At 41.6% G+C, this 18485-nt stretch overlaps 1 protein-coding gene across 24 annotated transcripts in view; it reads left to right on the forward strand.

Moving 5' to 3' along the window:
• The window catches only part of ank2b (ankyrin 2b, neuronal), an 874534-nt gene that overhangs the window by 488386 nt on the left and 367663 nt on the right, over positions 1-18485 (forward strand). For all 24 annotated transcript variants that reach the window (XM_073065114.1, XM_073065112.1, XM_073065128.1 and 21 more), the window contains one exon: positions 12327-12425. In XM_073065114.1, the coding sequence (XP_072921215.1) occupies positions 12327-12425 (99 nt within the window). The remainder of the gene's footprint in view (positions 1-12326; positions 12426-18485) is intronic.

An 18485-nucleotide genomic window follows, 5' to 3' on the forward strand; every position in this document is an offset into this window, starting at 1 on the left:
GCAGTAGATTGTAGTATATATGGATTTCAGCAGGCATTTGGTACCCCATTCAAGGCTTATTGAGAAAGTAAAGAGGCATGGGATCCAAGGGGACATTGCTTTGTGGATCCAGAACTGGCTTGCCCACAGAAGGCAAAGAGTGGTTGTAAATGGGTCATATTCAGCATGGTGGTTGGTGACCAGTGGTGTTCCTCAGGGATCTGTTCTGGGACCCCTTCTCTTTGTGATTTTTATAAATGACCTGGATGAGGAAGTAGAGGGATGTGTTCGTAAATTTGCTGATGACACAAAGGTTGGGGGTGTTGTGGATAGTGTGGAGGGTTGTCAGAGGTTACAGCGGGACATTGATAGAATGCAAAACTGGGCAGAGAAGTGGCAGGTGGAGTTCAACCCAGATAAGTGTGAGGTGGAACATTTTGGTAGGTCAAATATGATGGCAGAATATAGTATTAATGGTAAGACTCTTGGCAGTGTAGAGGATAAGAGGGATCTTGGGGTCCATGTCCATTGGACTCTCAAAGCTTCTGCTGTGTGGTTAAGGAATCATACAGTGCATTGGCCTTCATCAATCGTGGGATTGAATTTAAGAGCTGAGCGGTAATGTTACAGCTATATAAGACCCTGTTCAGACCCCACTTGGAGTATTGTGCTCAGTTCTGGTCACCTCACTACAGGAAGGATGTATGTATACCATAGAAAGGGTGCAAAGGAGATTTACAAGGATGTTGCCTGGATTGGGGCGCATGCCTTATGAGAATAGGTTGAGTGAACTCGGTTTTTTCTCCTTGGAGCGACGGAGGATCAGAGGTGACCTGATAGAGTTGTGTAAGATGATGAGAGGCATTGATCGTGTGAATAGTCAGAGGCTTTTTCCCAGGGCTGAAATGGCTAACACGAGAGGGGACAGTTTTAAGGTGCTTTAAGTAGGTACAGAGAAGATGTCAGGGGTAAGTTTTTTACGCAGAGAGTAATGAGTGTGTGGAATGGGCTGCTAGCGACGGTTGTGGAGGCAGATACGATAGGGTCTTTTCAGAGACTCCTGGATAGATACATGAAGCTTAGAAAATTAGAGGGCTATGGGTAACCCAAGCTAATTTCTAAAGTAAGTACGTGTTCGGCACAGCATTGGCTTCAAAAGGCCTGTATTGTGCTGTAGGTTTTCTATGTTCCTATGTTTCTAAATATGCATCATCCTACTGTAGACAAGGACTGTATTCTCCAGACTGGGGAAGATTAAGGTGTGACTTGATTGGTTCATGAGGAGCCCAGAGATGGTGAAAGTACATAGTCTTTTTCCATGGAGAAGGTGCTAAGAAGTTTTAAATAAATGTACTTTGAAGTAAGTACATGAAAGAGAGATGTTTGGAGGGATATGAGGCAAATTCAGGCATGTGAGAGTAACTTAGGAAAGTGCCATAGTTGCCATGGAGAATTCAGCTGGAGGACCTGTTTCCCTGCTGTATAACTCTGAAACTCTAAACAGTACTTATCTGCAGTTTCTCTTCCTATTGAATTTCATTCGGAACACTCTGGTGTCCTCGTCCGTTATCGTTAAGAGTTTTATGACATTGATTTTGCTGCTGTTCCCATTGTTGCAAACTCTGTCATACATCAGGGACAAAGGCTGCCAACTGTGTCATTTGCTAAGACACTCTTTGAATAATTAAATTCTGACTATAACATCCTATCAGCTTAAGCCAGTGATAAACATTAGAAGATGTTTCAAACAATTCCCATGAATTCTGAAGCTGCCCAGTCAGCTCTGCTTATGACTGCAGACTGCCCCTTTAATGGACACAAAAGCCTCGTACAGTAAGTTTTGTGAAGACCATAGAATAGAGCTTCTGCATACAGCTCACTATAGGAGGGGAGAAAATAACCTTGGGTATGGCTGCTTGTTTCCATAGCTAAAAATATGTTGCTCATGACTGAGGGTCATGTCCAAGGTTCAGAAGATCAAAAGCTCAAGATGGATCAGCATGCACGGCATGAGGATGAATAAGGGGATCAGGGATAGAGTGAGGGGAGTGAACAGATAAGGGTGAGGGAGTGGGGGTAGTGTGAGGGGAGTTGAGGTAGTGTGAGGAGATTGGGGATAGAGTGAGGTGAGTCGAGATTGTGGAAAGGATCCAGAGGAGGTTCACAAGGATGATTCCAGGAACGAAAAGGTTATCATATGAGGAATGTTTGATAGCTCTGGGTCTGTACTCACTGGAATTCAGAAGGATGGGGCGAGGATCTCATTGAAACCTTTTGAATGTTGAAAGGCCTAGACAGAGTAGATATGGAAAGGATGTTTCCCATGGTGGGAGAGTCTAGGACAAGAGGGTACAGCCTCAGGATAGAGGGGCACCCTTTTAAAACAGAGATGTGGAGAAATTTCTTTAACCAAAGGGTAGTGAATTTGTGGAATTTGTTGCCACATGCAGATGTGGAGGCCAGGTCATTGGGTATATTTAAGGCAAAGATTGATAAATTTTTGATTGGACAGGGATCAAAGGTTACAGGGAGAAGGCCGAGAAATGGGGTTGAGGAGATGATTGAAAAAAAAAGATCAGCCATGATTGAATGGCGGAGCAGACTCGATAGGCCAAATGGCCTAATTCTGCTCCTATGTCTTATCGTCCTATGGAGTGTAAAATATTGTGTTTGGAGATTGAGATTCTCCTGGACTTTCTCTCTCTTCTGACATTTTGAAGTATGAATAAAGAGTTCTATAGTTCCCAGTTACAGCTTCTTTGTGGCTCAGTTTTAGTCAGTCATAATATTTGAGTTATCATCTGGGATACATTCATGATCCACTACAGGGCCAGTGACCTCAACAGTCTAAGGGGATGAGGATGTTTAAGAGTAAAACCCCACATATACAGTAGCATGCAAGCGTTTGGATACCCCTGTTCAAAATTTCTGTTACTGTGAATCGCTAAGTGAGTAGAAGATGAACTGATCTCCAAAGGTCATAAAGTTAAAGATGAAACATTCTTTTCAACATTTTAAGCAAGGTTAGCGTATTATTTTTGTTTTGTACAATTTTAGAGTGAAAGGAAGGAAAGGAGCACCAAGCAAAAGTTTGGGCACCCCAAGAGATTTGAGCTCTTATAACTTTTACCAAAGTCTCAGACCTTAATTAGCTTGTTAGGGCTATGGCTTATTCACAGTCATCATTAGGAAAGGCCGGGTGATGCAAATTTCAAAGCTTTATAAATACCCTGACTCCTCAAACCTTGTCCCAACAATCAGCAGCCATGGGCTCCTCTAAGCAGCTGCCTAGCACTCTGAAAATTAGAATAAATGATGCCCACAAAGCAGGAGAAGGCTATAAGAAGATAGCGAAGCGTTTTCAGGTAGCCATTTCCTTAGTTCGTAATGTAATTAAGAAATGGCAGTTAACAGGCACAGTGGAGGTCAAGTTGAGGTCTGGAAGACCAAAAAAACTTTCCAAGAGAACTACTTGTAGGATTGCTAGAAAGGCAAATTAAAACCCCCATTTGACTGCAAAAGACCTTCAGGAAGATTTAGCAGACTCTGGAGTGGTGGTGCACTGTTCTATTGTGCAGAGACACCCGCACAAATATGACCTTCTTGGAAGAGTCATCAGAAGAAAACCTTTCCTGCGTCCTCACCACAAAATTCAGCGTCAGAAGTTTGCAAAGGAACATCTAAACAAGCCTGATGCATTTTGGAAACAAGTCCTGTGAACTGATGAAGTTAAAATAGAACTTGGCCGCAATGAGCAAAGGTAATGTCTGAAGAAAAAAAGGTGCAGAATTTCATGAAAAGAACACCTCTCCAACTGTTAAGCATGGGGGTAGATCAATCATGCTTTGGGCTTGTGTTGCAGCTAGTAGCACAGGGAACATTTCACTGATAGAGGGAAGAATGAATTCAATTAAATACCAGCTAATTCTGGAAGCAAACATCACTCTGTATGTAAAAAAAAATTGAAGATGAAAAGAGGATGGCTTCTACAACAGGATAATGACCCTAAACACACCTCAAAATCCACAATGGACTACCTCAAGAGGCGCAAGCTGGAGGTTTTGCTTCATAGTCCTCTGACCCAAACATCATGGAAAATCTGTGAATAGAGCTCAAAAGAGCAGTGCATGCAAGACGGCTCAAGAATCTCACAGAACTAGAAGCCTTTTGCAAGGAAGAATGGGCGAAAATCCCCCAAACAATAATTGAAAGACTCTTAGCTGGCTACAGAAAACATTTACAAACTGTGATACTTGCCAGAGGAGGTGTTATTAAGTACTGACCATGCAGGGTGCCCAAACTTTTGCTTCAGCCCTTTTCCTTTTTTTGTTATTTTGAAGCTGTAAAAGATGGACATAAAAAAGTAATCTTGCTTAAAATATTAAAGAAATGTGTCATCTTTAACTTTATGCCATTTAAAAATCAGGTCATCTTTTACTTGCTTAGCGAGTAAACAATAAATAGTACCAGAAATTTTGACCAGGGGTGCCCAAACTTTTGCATGCCACTGTAGACCTCTTTCGTTCAATGACAGTGGGATCACAAAGTATCAATGAACTTTGATACAATGGTATTTCTATGCTATATTGATTGTCCTGTTGTACCTACTATTTATTACAAATTACCATAAATTGCACATTTACACCGAGATGTAAAGATTTTTACTTCTCATACATGTGAGGGATGTCAGAAATAAAGTTATTTCAATTCATTTCAACATGGCAGAGCACTGAACTACTGTATAGAGTGTAAACACAAGAGATTCAGCAGATAGTCTACCCAGAGTAACCTGCACAAAGTGCTGGAGGAACTCAGCAGGTTGGGCAGTGTCTATGGAGAGGAATGAACAGTCGACATTTCAGGCTGAGGCCCTTCATCAAGAAAGAGAAAGAAGCCACAAAACGAATATGATGGGAAGGGAATATGTACAAGCTGGCAGGTGATAGATGAATCCAGATGAGGAGAAACATAGGTGGGTGGGGGAGGTGGGATGATGTGAGAAGTTGGGAGGTAATGGGTGGGAAAGGAAAAAAATACTCAAATGGCAAAATAGTACAACCACGGCTGAGAGGGAAATCAACCCTAATGTAACGGCAAAAGAGAGGGTATACGACAAACCAAAAATTAGTGGTTAAGACAGACTGGGAAGCTTTTAAAAACCTACAGAGAGCAACTAAAATAATCATTATGAGGGAAAAGATGAAATATTTAAAAAAGCAAGCAAACAATATAAAAGTGGATAGTAAAAGCTTTTTCAAGTATGTAAAAAATAGAGAGATGAGTGCGAATATAGGACCGCTAGAAAATGAGATCAGAAAAATAATAATGGGACAAGGAGATGGCAGGTGAAATAAATGAGTATTTTGCATCAGTCTTCACTGTGGAAGACACCAGCAGTATGTCAGATGTTGAAGGGTGTGAGGGAAGAGAATTGAGTGACAAGGGAGAAAGTGCTCAAAGTCCTGAAAGACCTGGCCCAGATGAATTGTACCCTACAGTTCTGAAAGAGGTAGTATTAGAGTTTGTGGAGGCATTAGTAATGATCTTTCAAAAATCATTGGACTCTGGCATAGTGCCAGAGGACTATGAAATTGCACACGTCACTCCACTCTTTAGGAAAGGAGGAAGGCAACAGAAAGGAAATTATAGACCAGTTAGCCTACCTCGGTGGTTGGGAAGATGTTGGAGTCAATTATTAAGGGTGATGTTATAGAGTACTTGGTGACACAGGACAAGGTCAGCATGCTTGCTTTAAGGGAAAATCTTGCCTGATGAACCTGTTGGAATTATTTGAGGAGGTTATAAGTAGAATAGATAAAGGGGATATAGTGAATGTTGTATATTTGGACTTTCAGAAGGCCTTTGTCAAGGTGCCACACATGAGGCTGCTTACCGAGTTAAGAGCCCATGGTTAGAGCATTGGCTGATTGGTAGGAGGCAGTGAATGGGAATAAAATGATCCTTTTTTGATTGGCTGCCAGTGACTAGTCATGGTCCACGGGGGGGGGGGGGCTGTTGGGACCGCTTCTTTCCATGCTGTACATAAATGATTTAGATGATGGAATAGATAGCGTTGTTGCCAAGTTTGCAGATGATACAAAGATTGGTGGAGGGGCAAGTGGTGTTGAGGAAACAGGTAGGCTACAGAAGGACTTAGACAAATTAGGAAGATGGGCAAGAAAGTGGCAAATGAAATAATGGAAAATGCATGGTCTTTGGTAAATGAAATAAATGTGCAGACTATTTTCTAAATGGGGAGAAAATCCCAAAATCTGAACTGCAAAGGTACTTGGGAGTCCTTTTGCAGAACACTGTAAAGGTTAACTTGCGGGTTGAGACAGTGGTGAGGAAGGCTAATGCAATGTTAGCATTCGTTTCAAGAGGTCTAGAATACAAGAGCAAGGATGTGATGCTGGGGCTTTATAAGGCACAGGTAAGGCCTCACCTTGAGTACTGGGAACAGTTCCAGGCTCCTCATCTAAGATAAGATAGAATTAGATAAAGAGGACCCAATTAAATAAGTAACACTTAAAACATTATTTATTTATTGAGAAAAATAATCCAATATTACTTGTATTTATTGGAAAAAGTATGTGAACCTCTGATTTCAGTAGCTAATGTGATCCCCTTGTACAGCAATAAGTTCAACCAAACGTTTTGGTAACATCAGTCCTGCTTATTGATTTGGAGGAGTTTTAGGCCATTCCTCCTTACAAAACTGCTTCAATTCTGGGATGTTGGTGGGCATCCTTGCATCAACTGCTTGCTTCAGGTCCTTCCACAACATTTCTATAGGATTAAGGTCAGGACTTTGACTCGACCATTCCAAAACACCAATTTTCTTCTTTTTAAACCATTCTGTAGTTGATCTTGTCTTTTGGATCATTTTATTGTTACATTATCTTTCTTGAATTAAGCTTCAGATGATGGCCTGCTACCCTGACATTCTCCTGTAAAATGTCTTGATTCAATTTTGAATTCATTGTTCCCTCAACGATTGATGCTCCTTCCAACATGCTTCACTGTTGGGAAGAGGTTTTGATGTTGGTGTACTAAGTATTCTGAACACCAGTCCTTGAGTAAAGGCTTTGCAACACATTAACAGTGTGATAGGCTATGCTGGAAGCTGTTGGAACACTTCTGGCCACTTTGTAGCTTCATCCACAACTACCAAGAAATTTGTGCCCATGAATGGTCTGGAAAAATCTACATGAATCCACTGCCAGGGCAATACAGACCTTCCCCAGGAATGGAGAGGCACTGCTCTTGGCATCTTCTGGACATGTTGGCAACCCAAATAGTGAATGGTAAGCTGTTTGATCTGGCGATCTATCCCAAGCCACCCACCAAAGCTTGAAGCAATTGCTTTCATTTTGACCACGCCCAGATGACCAGCATGTGGCTCCACCAACACTAGCTCTCAGCTTGGATCATACAGCAACTCTCAATCCTCAAGTCAGGCAACCCCATCAAGAGGAGTGTCTTTTTCAATTATTTCCTTTTCCAAGGGTAAACGGAACAATACAGCAGCATTTCCATCATTAGTTGGCCTCTTGAAGTGAATTGTGTCCTCCAAGAAATGGAGCCCATTTCTGCATTCATGCTACTGCTGTTGGTGGAGCACCATTCTGTGAAATGAAAATGGACACTAGTGGTTGGTGATCAGTAATGAGAGTAAACTCTCTCCCATACAAGTACAGGTTGAAATGTTTCAATAGGTACATTTAATGTCAGAGAGATGTATACAATGTATATCCTGAAATTCTTTTTCTTCACAAGCATCCATGAAAATAGAGGAGTGCCCCAAAGAATGACATAAAATGTTAGAACCCCAAAGCCCCCTACAATGCCCCTCCCACACACAACCAGCAGCAAGATGACCCCCCAACCCCACCAGCAAACAAGCTTCAGCATCCTCCACTGACCATTCAAGTGTGCAGCAAAGCATCAATGAAGATACAGACTTGCAGTACCCCAAAAACTACTCATTCACCCAGTAGTTCAACATACCACAGGCTCTCTCTCTAATAAGGGAAAAAGGGAAGTCCCCGTTTCACAGCGAGAGGGGAGACATAACAAACAACTCGCTGATTTATGATGTTAAAAGTCTGTTGCGTCGCTTTTTCTGAGTTCTGTGCCCGGAGAGTTGGCACCAAAAAGGCGCAACTCTCCGGACGCACAACCCACGGCAGCTAACCCGCTGCTCCTGGTGTTCCGTGTTCTCCCATGATGCTTCAGTCAGGAGCACCGGCCTAGAATCAGCACGTCCCCAGAGCCACAAAGTCCCGGAACCCTGAAGTCATGCTTGTCTTCCAGCTGAGTGCTTGGGATATCAAAAAGCAGCCGGTTGTGAGGCCCTGAGAGTGGGTCCCATTCCCACAAAGAACTGAAGTCAGAGAGTAACTCCAGGTCAGGGTCTTCAAAAGAACCCCCCCCCCACACCCTAAAAAGGGAGAAAAGAAACATCAAAGATAGAAATAAAGCTGTTTCTGAATATGCAAGCAAAGGAGCTGCCATTTAGTGCCATCTTAATTTTTCTGGAGTTTTACACCCCAAAGCACATTCAAAGCCTCTCTGTCAGTCTATGCATAATATTTCTCTGCAAATGCTCTTGGGCATTCACCTCCATTACTCATAACCTGACATGGCTGCATCTAAATCATAAGGCAAGGTGTCACAGGCAAGCTTTACTGGAAGATACAGTGTGAATACAGTGTCCGACATCACCATTTCCTTTGCCTTTAGTCCATTGCTATTTCTTCCTGATCTGTAGTAATGAGTTCAAGGGGTGGGGCACAGCAGCCAGGTTTGGCAGGAGCCTGTTATGGTAATTGACAATCCTAAAATGGACCACATCTATGATATTGTAGCAGTGTGCTACACACAGCGCTGAAATAATGACACGTAGTTGGTGAGCTACAGTTGGAAAAGAGGTTTATTCAAACTTCGCGGCTTCGCTTTAAAGCCTTCCTGTTCCCGCCCTCCCCGGCGGGAATGCTGTAGGGGGCGCATATTCACAGTCCCGTCCCGTCCCGTCCCGCGCGCTGGCTTTTCCCCTTGCTGGTGAAGCAGGCTTGGCGCCCTCTTTGGGACCGGCCTCAATGCCAGCGCGCGCCACTTTGTGAGCCAGTTCGAGTGCGCTGGGAAGTGGGTCCCAACAACATGTCCTTTGGTCTTGGGGCATCCACCACGACTTGAGTTTTCTCAGCACACTTATGCTTGGTTTAAAGGATTCACATTTGTCATGTCATACTCTGAGTCCCTAATCTTTTGAACACTGTCTTGAGATTTTGGAGATGTTCCTTGTCACCCTTGCTGGTAACAATGATGTCACCAGGGAATTATGTCATCCAGGTAACACTGTGTACCTGGCAACCTTGCAGCACTAGCTGCATAGCTGTCTGCCAGAGTACAGGTGCTGATACTACTCCAAAAATAAGTGTTATATCGATAAAGCCCTTTGGATCTTCTTCCATCTCTGTAGGTAAGCCTAAGTTGACTTTGCTGAAGTATTTTCCTCCAGAAAGGTTTACAAAAATATCCTCTATCCTGGGCAGAGAGTATTGATCAGTCAACACGAGTGAATCTGCAGATGCTGGAAATAAATAAAAACACAAAATGCTGGTAGAACTCAGCAGGCCAGACAGCATCTATGGGAGGAGGTAGATGAAGGGTTTCAGCCCGAAACGTCGCCACTACCTCCTCCCATAGATGCTGTCTGGCCTGCTGAGTTCTGCCAGCATTTTGTGTTTTTATTTGAGTATTGATCAGTATTCAGTACAGAGTTAATGATGACCTTAAAATCTCCACAGATCCTGACAAACCCATTCTTTTTGGCTGCTGGGACCACTGGCATTTGCTTCACTCAGCTTTGGAAGGAATTCTTCCAGCCTCCATGCGATCTAGTTCACTGGGCACTTTGTCATAGATGGTATAAGGAACTGGACAGCCTTTGTAAAACTTAGGTGTGCCACACAACTTCACCTTCGATATGTTTGAGTTTTCCACTGCCAATCTTGAACACTGCTGAGGCATCATCCAGTAGCTTTCTTAATTCACTTTCAGTTAACTGTATTACAGGGGATGTGGCATAGAAATGGTGGATGGATCTCCAATCAAGTTGTAGTTATTTCAGCCAATCATAGCCCCACATTGCTGGCCCTCCTATTTTTGCCATATACAAGCCTGATGTAGCTTGTTGGTTATTATATTTTACTGTTGGAATGTCATTCCCACAGGAGTTATACTTTCTTAGTCAGATATCTTCAGGGTTCACTTCAGTATCTTTGAACTGTTGTTCAAACTCATTTCGTAGAATGACTGAAACAGCCAAGCCAGTGTCCAATTCTGTTTTAATTAATTTGGCACTCACTTCTGGTGTAGGCCATGTAGCCTGTTTCTTCACAAAAAAGAGAAAATCTGCAGATGCTTGAAATCCATGCAAAACACACAAAATGCTGGAGGAACTCAGTGGGCCAGGCAGCATCTATGGAAAAAAATAAACAAAAGATGTTTTGGGCCCAGACCCTGGGTTCCTCCAGCATTTTGTGTGTGTTGCTTGTCTCTTGTTAGTTTTCATATCGTAAATCTGAAGGCTGAACAATCCTGTTTCACTCTCATTATCAGATTTTCAATCGACAGCATGCAGATTTGTGCGCTGTTTGAAACTGCAACCACTTTATTTTTAGTCAGGGCATGAAGGGATATAGCAGAAGGCAGGAGATTGGGGCTGAGAGGGAAAATGGCTCAGCCTTGATGAAATGGTGGACCAGACTCAATGGGCGGTCTAAATCTGCTCCTAAAACTTATGAGCATTTTATCCTCCTCTCTTCCCTGTTCAGTTCATTTATTTTTGTCTGTCTGACATTGTTTTGTATGTATCATAATTTGTTGCATTTTCGGCAAGTTTAGCCTTTAAACCTATAATTGTCTGATGTATGTGAGCCCCTGCCATTCGAGATGAATGCCAATAGGAGCATTTAATTGGTAGTGGGAGCTTATCCCCATTTCCAACACCCCCCCCCCCCCAGCTATAACAACCTTAAGCAACACTACACGATTGACTGGTTAGATATTTGCATTAATGAGCAAGATTCCAAGTGTACCTAATATAGTGGCAACTGAGTGTAATTCCTGTTCCATAGGATTCTGAATAGGCTATCTGCACTCAAGCATGCGTTGAAAGGGTGCGTTGCAAGTTCAAAATGAATCATGGGAACAATATTTCTCAAACTATGTGATCAATTTAAGGGACGTAATCCCCAAGTTCACATTTAGTATTTCTACACTCAAATAGAAATTAGGAAAGTTTCTGTCAGAAAACAGTATTTTGGGAAAGACGTGTGAAAATTAAAGACATGACAAGGCAAGCTTGCATCAAAAATTGTTCTGGCTCTATAGTTGAACAAACTTTTTTTTACCTTCATCATTCTTTTAAATTAAGTCCTTGAGTGTTAGTGGTGCTGGCGTTTAAATCCAAGGTTCTTTTAGAAGTCAGAAATGAGACATAAATCTTGATCATTTTATTAAAGCTTGGAAGAACAGAAACAGAACAGTGACAGGGGTCTACTACTTGAAGAAGAGGGAAACTAATGATGGAGCCTAGCATAAAACAGCTACTTTAATACCCAAAGAAAAGAAAATTTCCATTCAGATCTATAGATAATAATAAACTAATGAGAAAACACATTCATTTAATGCAGAACAAAGCTCCTGGAGTTTTTCAAAATTATATTTTGTATAACCATGAGAAGCATCTTAAACTGTTATGCATATAAAGGCTATTTAAAATATAAGCAGATAATTATTTGTTAAATTGCAAAGGAAATGACCAATTACACGTTCGGATCCAACAGTAAATTTTAATGTCATTTCTAACTGCAGATATAGAGTTGAGGGTGGGCCAATTCCTGTTATGCTTCCTTTTACATTTTGTTAATTGGCTCATTTTCTGATTTAAACATGACAGTCCCACAAACAAAAAAAATAATAACTTTGGGTTAAGTGAGTATAAATATTTCTCCCTAAAATGCAAAATGTCAGATTGAATATTTCTGAAGGAACATCACTATCCGCCAATATCATTGAAAAACATCAGGGAAGTTAATTGACTGGAATGTCTCTCTGGGCATGCAGCATGACTTTTCTGCCAGTTGATGGGCATCTTAAAATAATGCAAATTTTAGTTAGGTGCTAGAAAGCTAGTTCATGGGTTGATGAGATGTTAAACATTTTTCTAGTACTCTGTATCAATCACTGAACAACTAGTAATATTTAAGCCTGAGTTTTGCTATGAATTGTTCATTTCATGTACTGTACTGTAAACATTTATTCTTTCTTTGTTTTAGAATGGTTTCACTCCACTCTATATGGCTGCCCAGGAAAATCACATTGAAGTTGTCAAGTTTCTTCTGGAAATTGGAGCTAACCAGAGCACAGCCACTGAGGTAAATGGTTGAATGATAGCATATCAAGTGTCTTTGGAGTCATACAGCACTGAAATGAATTATTCAGCCCCAAGGTTACCTCTGAGGTATCGCCCAATCACTATTGTGATAACAACTCTCCCCTATTTCTCTTTAAAGCTCTTTTTTCTCACTTCAGATTGACACCCCCTTGTTTTTGATACCCCTGTCATGAGGAAGAAGATTCTGATTATCCATCATGTTTTTCATAATTTTATATGTTTTTATCAGCCTTTTTTGTTTCAGGGGAAACAAACCCAGCCTATCCAATCTTGTTCCATAATTTATGTCCCCAATCTAATCAATTTATAAAGGGTCTCAACCTGAATCATCACCTGTCTATTCTTCTCCATAGATGCAGACTAACCTGCTGAGTTCTTCCAACATTTTAAAGAACAAAGAACAATATAGCACAGTACAGGCCATTCAGCCCACAATGTTGTGCCAACCCTTAAACCCTGCCCCCCCATATAACCCTCCACCTTAAATTCCTCCATATACCTGTCTAGTAGTCTCTTAAATTTCACTAGTGTATCTGCCTCCACCACTGACTCAGGCAGTGCATTCCACGTACCAACCACTCTCTGAGTTAAAAACCTTCCTCTAATATCCCCCTTGAACTTTCCTCTCCTTATCTTAAAGCCATGTCCTCTTGTACTGAGCAGTGGTGCCCTGGGGAAGAGGCGCTGGCTGTCCACTCTGTCTGTTCCCCTTAATATCTTGTATAACTCTAAGATGTCTCCCCTCATCCTCCTCCTCTCCAGAGAGTAAAGCCCTAGCTCCCTTAATCTCTGATCATAATCCACACACTCAAAACCAGGCAGCATCCTGGTAAATCTCCTCTGTACCCTTTCCAATGCTTTCACATCCTTCCTATAGTGAGACGACCAGAACTGGACACAGTACTCCAAGTGTGGCCTAGCCAGAGTTTTATAGAGCTGCATCATTACCTCGCGACTCTTAAACTCTATCCCTTGACTTATGAAAGCTAACACTCCATAAGCTTTCTTAACTACCCTATCTATCTGTGAAGCAACTTTCAGGGATCTGTGGACATGTACCCCCAGATCCCTCTGCTCCTCCACACTCCCAAGTATCCTGCCACACTCCCAAGTTTTCTGTGTGTTGCTCTTGAAATATATTGTTTCTTTCAGGGAACTATGAATTTTAATGCCAAGGTCATCAACACTGCACCATTTGTTTTATATGACCTATCCAACATGCACTTGTTGGGATTAAATGCTATCTGACAATGCCCCACCCAACTTCACATCTATTCTGCAGTTTTAGATAATATTCCTTGCTATCCCAACACTAACATTCTAGTCATCTGAGTGTTTATTCATTGTGCATCTTGTATTCACATCCAGGTGAACAAAACATGTAATAGGCATGAAAGACCCCAACACCAATCCTTGCATTCAGAGAAACATCCATCCACCACTGTTCATTTGAGTCCTATAACCAAAATACAATCCAATTTTCAGCCCATAGTGTTCTACAGACCTTTAAACTTACTCCGTAAGATCATAAGACATGGGAGCAGAATTAAGCCATCGAGTCTGCTCCACCATTCAGTCATAGCTGATCATTTTTTTCCTCCTCCTCAATCCCAGTTCCCAGCTCTCTTCCTAAAACCTTTGAACTATGTTCAATCAAGAACCTACCAATCTCTGCCTTAAATACACCCAACAACATGGCTTCCACAGCTGCATGTAGCAAGAAATTCCACAAATTACCACCTGTTGGCTAAAGAAATTTCTCCACATCTCTGTTTTGAAAAGGCGCCCCTCTATCCTGAGGCTGTGCCCTCTTGTCCTAGACTTTCCCACCATGGAAAATATCCTTTCCACATCCTCTCTGTCCTGGCCTTTCAACATTCAAAAGGTTTCAGTGAGATCCCTCCTCATCCTTCTGAATTCCAGTGAGTACAGACCCAGAGCCAAAATCTATCTAAGCCTTCCCTCCCACATAAAACTCCATTTTCTTTCATGTGCCTTTCTAAGTGTATCTTAAACTTCCCTCATGTATCTGCATCTGCCTCCAATACCAGCAGTGCATTACGTATACTTACCACTCTGTGTAAAAAATCCTGCCTCTGACATCCTACTGATACTTTAAATTATCTTAAAGGTATGCCCCTCGTATTAGCCATATCTGTCCTGGGATTCCCCCTCTTGGAATCCAGCACCAACCTGACTTTTCCATATTGTAATATAGTTCTAACAATAGTTACAACTATTGTAATATTGCCCATTTGGCATGCATTTACTATCTCCCATTGTACTTTGTAGAGCACATTCTTACTACTGTTTGGGGGGTCTGAATCTAACTCCTATCAAGGTCTTTTTACTGTTGCCTTTCTTTAACTCTATCCACAATGATTCAACACTTTCTGATCCTATGTCACCTCTTTCTAATGATTTGATTTCGCTGTTTATCAACAGAGCCACACCACCCCCTCTGCCTTCCTGCCTGTCCTTGCACATTCAAGCTCCCAGCTATAATCTTCATTCAGCCATGATTGTATGATGGTTATAACATCATACCTGCCAATCTTGTGCTACAAGTTCATCTACCTTATTCCGTATACTGGGTGCATTCAAATATAACGCCTTCAGTCCGGTATTCACCTTTTTTGATTTTGTCTGATCTTTATGCTGTAATTCATCATGCTCACTGCAATTTTGCCCTGTCATTAGCCTCTGCTTACTGGGTGTCTCACTACACATTGCCTCTGTTTGTAGACCAACAACCTCATCTTCAGCATGATCACTGCAGTTCCCAACCCCTGCCAAATTAGTTTATCCCACCCAAACAACTCTAGCCAACCTGCCTGCAAAGATATGGTATTCCATTGTCTTCTTAGGAAGCTAGGCCCTGTACTTTGGAGTTAATTTCCCATCTCCTCGATTGCATGTGATTCAAAGTATTAAGGACTTTGGAAGCCTCCTCTCCAGAGGATCCCCACAATAGCACATTATATAATGAGGTACTTGAATGTTGAGAAATAGGACACATTGGTACAAATCCCATGCCACCACACTCTGGCAGATAATAAGACCATGGACATATCCATGTGGAAACTGTGTGAAAGTGTACTGAAGGAAGCTAACTGATCTACATTACTCACTATTAGGAATGGAGAGGAAAGCATTAGCCAAAATATAACAGCATAATAGCTGTTGGTGCCTCTAGAAAAGTTCTTAATCGGGGTCACAAAATCTGAAACAGCTCTGGCCAGCTGAGGGGCAAATCTGTTTAGCTGGCTATAATTAATGGTCATAAACCATGAACCATCAGGTTTCTGAACTGGCCAAACAAGGCAATTATAAGAGGATGAAGCAAGATGAAGGACCCCCCAGGTTTAGGAGAGAATTGATATTACTTGGTTAAGTACTATTTGCAAGGGCAAGAGTATAAAGACAGGTTCCCATTTTGCCTTTCCAAGCAGAATAGGCACCTTCTGAATACCAAAAGCAAATTTGCCAAAGGGTGTTCTGACATTAACAAATCAATTCCCAAGATGTTTTCAGGTACCTGGAAGATTAGTACATATACAGCCCAAGGAGCTCCCTTGCCAATCGTGAGATGGACAACATCAATAACCAATCCTCCATATACCTGAATACACACTCACTTCCCTGTATATAGAAGGAGACGAAGGGTCTCAGCCCGAAACATCAACTGTACTTCTTCCTATAGATGCTGCCTAGCCTGCTGCGTTCCACCAGCATTTTGTGTGTGTCCCCTGTATAGAGATTTGGATTCACCTGTAATAAGGTAACCTCAGACCCAGTGTCCACCAGGGCGATTCACCACTGCTACCACTGCTTATTGCAAAGGGTAATAGGTGTGTCTGACCTCGAGTCTTGCTCTGGGACACCAGAAATATGAGTTGCCCTTATAGCAACAGTGATGGTCCCGCAGCCCTGTCCATACTGTCACCATGGTTCGGACATGGCCCAAGTGTAGACTGACGGACACTGAAGCGGGTCGATATTTCCACAGATTTTAATGCAAACAGTGTTAAAGGGAAAAGAAAACAATAAACTCTAGGCCAAACAGGACCGTTAGCTAAAACTCTCAAATGGTGAACAAAGCCGACACTGCAACTGAAAAGAATAACTAAATACAAAACGAATACTGCTAGTCTTCAGAGTCCATTGACCTGACAGTCCAATTTCTCAGGCAAGGTGCAATGCAGGCATCAAAGTGTTGCCGTGCCCATGTCCAAGTCTCGACAAAAACTGCGACGAAATGAATGGAGTTAAATACTATCGCAATGCAATAATAGTTAGACAACACGTGCATATTCATGAGTGCAATTGCCGAATCTGATGTGCTACTGAATCAGTGGTTGTGACACATACCTGTAGATGACAGTTAAATAACCTACTATCCAGAGTCCAAATCCCCTAACTCTGGATATAATCAGAGAGCTATTGTATCTATAAATTAAGGTATACACATGGGAGGTGAGATTAACTCATGTATTCACGTTGAAGAGAGAGAGATCAATGCACATGCATAGTGAACAATTCAATGTGTGTGCCTAATGAACAGATTAATGTGTATGCATAATGAACAGATCAATGCGCCTGTATAGTGAACAGATAAATGTGCAAGCCTACTGAACAGTCCAATATACAAGCCTAGTGAACAGATCGATGTGTATGCATAGTGAACAGATCAATGTGCATGCATTGTGAACAGATCAATGCGCCTGTATAGTGAACAGATAAATGTGCAAGCCTACTGAACAGTCCAATATACAAGCCTAGTGAACAGATCGATGTGTATGCATAGTGAACAGATCAATGTGCATGCATTGTGAACAGATCAATGCGCCTGTATAGTGAACAGATAAATGTGCAAGCCTACTGAACAGTTCAATATACAAGCCTAGTGAACAGATCGATGTGTATGCATAGTGAACAGATCAATGCGCATGCATTGTGAACAGATCAATGCACCTGTATAGTGAACAGATCAATGTGCATGACTAGTGAACTGATCAATATGTGTGCATAGTGAGCAGATCACTGCACATGCATAGTGAACAGATTAATGCAAAAGCCTAGTGAATAGATAAATGTGCAAGCCTAGTGAACAGATCAATGTGTATGCGTAGTGAACAGATAAATGCGTATGCATAGTGGATAGATTAATGTGCATGAATAGTGAACAGATAAATGTGCATGCCTAGTGAACAGATCAATATGTATGTGTAGTGAACAGATCAATGTGCATGTATAGTGAACAGATCAATGTTTATGTGTAGTGAACAGATCAATGTGCAAGTGTAGTGAACAGATCAATGCTTATGCATAGTGAACAGATAAATGTGCATGTCTAGTGAGTAGATCAATGTGCATGCATATTGAACAGATCAATGAGCATGCGTAGTGAACAGATCAATGTGCAAGCCTACTGAACAGTTCAATATGCAAGCCTATGTATCAATATCAATTCACTATGCACCTGTATAGTGAACAGATCAATATGCAAGCCTAGAGAACAGATCAATGTGTATGCATATTGAACAGATCAATGCACATGCATAGTGAATATATCAATGAGTATGCATAGTGAACAGATCAATGCGGATGTGTAGTGAACAGATCATTGTGCAAGTGTAGTGCACAGGTGTCGTTATTGGTCCATAATCAGTGCTAAGGGGAGTCAGCACTAAAAGAAATAATCCTTACATTCCACTTCCTCCCCCTTTCGATAAATTAACATTAAGATGTACATGTAACAAAATATTCAATTTCCCTTTAACAAACATTCAAATAAACATGCTTTCACAATAACAGTCCAGAACTAACCTTACTATAATAAAGATCCATTTTTTTGGATGGGGCTTTGTTTCTTTCAGGATAGGGCCTACAGACCTGTGGAGTGGCACCTGGCTTGGCCAACTTTCTCTGTTGCAGATGCCACATTGCTGTTAGTGACATGATCATCACTGAGAAGTAGGTCTGGTGGTGTTAATGTATCTGTCTCATTGGATGCAGTCGACTCAGGTGTGTTCTTCGG

This window comes from Hemitrygon akajei, chromosome 13 (assembly GCF_048418815.1).
Source record: "Hemitrygon akajei chromosome 13, sHemAka1.3, whole genome shotgun sequence".
Lineage (NCBI taxonomy): Eukaryota > Metazoa > Chordata > Chondrichthyes > Myliobatiformes > Dasyatidae > Hemitrygon > Hemitrygon akajei.